The sequence below is a fragment of the Geospiza fortis genome, unplaced genomic scaffold, assembly GCF_000277835.1.
Source record: "Geospiza fortis unplaced genomic scaffold, GeoFor_1.0 scaffold162, whole genome shotgun sequence".
Lineage (NCBI taxonomy): Eukaryota > Metazoa > Chordata > Aves > Passeriformes > Thraupidae > Geospiza > Geospiza fortis.
In genome coordinates, this window is record NW_005054316.1 from 3,189,808 (window position 1) to 3,192,889 (window position 3,082).

At 41.6% G+C, this 3,082-nt stretch overlaps 1 protein-coding gene across 1 annotated transcript in view; it reads right to left on the reverse strand.

The window, feature by feature from the left end:
• Positions 1-2,166, reverse strand: part of IL20RA (interleukin 20 receptor subunit alpha) — an 8,786-nt gene extending 6,620 nt beyond the window's left edge. The window contains exon 1 of the mRNA XM_005420083.2: positions 2,039-2,166. Coding sequence (XP_005420140.1) covers positions 2,039-2,112 — 74 coding nt within the window. The 5' untranslated portion in view covers positions 2,113-2,166. The remainder of the gene's footprint in view (positions 1-2,038) is intronic.
• Between the last annotated feature and the right edge of the window lie 916 nt (positions 2,167-3,082).

Sequence of the window (3,082 nt, forward strand, 5' to 3'; positions counted from 1 at the left end):
ACTCAACTGGAACACAATGAACTTCAAAACCCTTCTAGCTGCAAAAAAGATCATATATCTGCTACCAACAATGCCTCAGTACTGACCAGCTCTTATACATTGGTAGAACAAACCAAGATTTCCTTGGAAAATTCCTCTTGGGATTTGCTCAGATGTTTCTGCTCCTTAAATTCACATTAAGAATTCCCCCTTTGGCTACTAATTAGTAAAGATCTGTGACAGCTTCTGCCAGATCACTCACCAGCATTTTCCTATTCAAGGCCTTGCTCTCCTGGGTGGGCAGAGGCACCTGAGTGTTTTTGTGCTTGGTGTCAAAGATGGCCATACCTCTGACTACATACTCCTCATGGACCAGCTGGCCCTTCAGAGTCAGTGCAGCCAGTTCTCTCTGAACATTTTACCTCCCATACAAGTCCTGGCTTCCACCAAGGACAGGGTTAATTTCTTGCAGTAACCATGAGGGGGTGGAGCCCAGAGCTGCGTGGGCATGGCCAAAACCCCAATGCTATTTGATGCTCTCTTTCATCAATGCTAGGGCACAGGAGAAGGACTCCCTCTCCATTCCAAGAAGAAAGGTGTTCCTTTCCCATGCAGGAAGTATGGCAGATGGACCAGTGTTGGTAACACTGGTCCTGACCAGAGGGAACTGTTTGGGTGGCATGGCTGCAGTCGGGTCGAGCTCTGCACTCTCTCTTTTGTACATTTTTATCATTAATATTGCTGCTGTCACTGCTCATTGCCTTATCTCATTGCTGTTTCCAGTAAATGGTTTTTATCTCGATGCGTGATCTTTGCCTTTTGTGCTTCCAGCTGGAGGTGGAGGGGAAGCAAATGGCACCATGTTTTTTTTTAGCAGAACTTCTGTTGTCATCTTATTGCAGGGGTTCCACGCTGTTGTCTCCTTATCGCAAAAGTTTCACATCTTCTTGGTGTTTCTTACGGGCATCTCCTCAGAGCACTGACTCTTTCTCCTTCACAAAGCAGCCAAGTAACTGCAGTTCCCTTCACAACCAGCCACCCCACTCTTTTATAGCACTCCTCTTCTCACTGGTTACAGCTGTGGCCTGTTAAAGTCAGGCCTGCTCCTAATCTTTGATAATTGGCCCAGCTGCAACTCCTTAGGGGTAAGATTACTTCCTGCACTATCTTCATTTTCTTATATTCTATCCCTCTACAAACTTCTGAATTGGAGAACACCATTCCTAAACCATGACAATAATTATCATTCACTCTGTAACTGCTGAGCTCTCTTAAATTACAGGAAACTTCTAGAGACCAACATTCATTTCACTGTTCTGGAAATGTTCCTAGATTGAGGGAAGTGTAAATGTTAGAAGTAAAGATTGGGAGCATTACATAATCTGTGACAATAGTGCTACACCTATTTAGAAGCCAAACTTCTGTCACGGCCCCTCAGAATGACACAGTGCTCTTTCAGTGGGAATAAAGGAAATGGAGTCTGGTTCTCATGCACATTCCTTGATACCCTACTAAGGCACAGATCTTGACAATCTAAGGGCCTGATTCCAACCACAATACTTGGTTTTGTACAATGCTTGGTAACATCAGTGGATTTTCTCCTAGAGAGGCTTGCTGGACCAGAATAAATCTGGGGGAGTGGGTCTGTCAGGAAAGAGCAATGACACACTGGGTATTATTAATATCGATTGAATCATACATCACCATATCCATGTACAAAGGATGTATGCAGACAGATACCAGTCTACAGCACAGTTGTTCTTCATCCTTCTCTCTCATTTTAGGAGGAACGCCTCTGAAAGCTTCCATAGTATTAGAATGTTGCTTCCTACACTTCTTTCATAGGAAGAATATTTCCTTATACATTTTTAACCTTAGTGTGAAGTAAACAGTGCCAGAAGCAGAAATTAAAAAACACACTGCTTAAGTCTAGCTCACACTTTAGTTCTTTCTTTACTTTATATCAGCAATACTTTCCATGAAGCTGAGTTTTCTTTTTAAATTATTTAAAATGCTAAAATAAAAGTCAGTGGGAGATAAAATAAACAAGCCAACTTACACTGCATATTTCACCTTGTAGAGTACTCCATCACCTGTGCCTTCTGGTGCTGACCAGTGAAGGACATTCTTCATATTTACAGATTCAAAACGGACATTCCTAGGGTTGGGCAAAGAACAATACAACTCTCCTGAGAAAGAAAATAAGAAAGGAACAACATGCACTAAGAATCAGTAAATGCATATACTCCCAAAGTAGCCAACACAGTTATTTTAAAAAAGTTCTCTTTTTTAGCATTCAAAGCATAATGTGGTTGGCTGTGGGAAATCAAATTTTTTACAAGTGTCCCCACCTAGTGCAGTCTCAAATTCCATCTTTATGAGTGTGTTTTTTCTCTAGCAAAAATGGCTTTGCCATTTATGACAGGCATGGAAATATTCAGGGACTGGAAGCTAAAACTAGAAAAGCCTGGCCTAGAAGAGACACACATTTTTAAAATTACAACTGTATTTGAATATCACAGAAAACTTAACACTGAAAATTTTGAAAATATCCTTAATACTTTACTAGAATCTTCTTGTAGCTGAGTGGATTTTTAAAGGGCAAACCAGGCATTTTAGAAAAAGACACACAGAACGTACTGCAAACACAGCTTTACAAACTGAAGTATGACTTTACTCTGGAGAATTGGACTGGACGATCACAATAGCCCCAGTGTCATTTGACCATCCCTTTTGATTCTCCAGAAAGTCAAAAGCAAACATCTACTGTAAGGTCACACATCTAACTTGCTGTTCATTGCATCAGCTTTTGAAATAAATAAATAGGCAAATTTTGGTATCCTAAGAAACAGTTTCAGATCTTTCTGATACCCACCTCTAATCTAATAAATATCATGAAGGTGCCCACATTGCTAAATTGCTTGCAAAAGGAAGCCTGTGGGCCCAGGGGAAGAGTCCCAAGTTCAAGGTCATGACTCAAGCCTCAGCTACTGCCACGCTCTGGGGGGAGCAACCCTGAGAGAAGCCCTGAAGCTGCCACTGCTGGGAAGGAGCTTCCCATTGCATGCAGCCACAAGAGCATAATAGGGAAGAGAAAAAACGA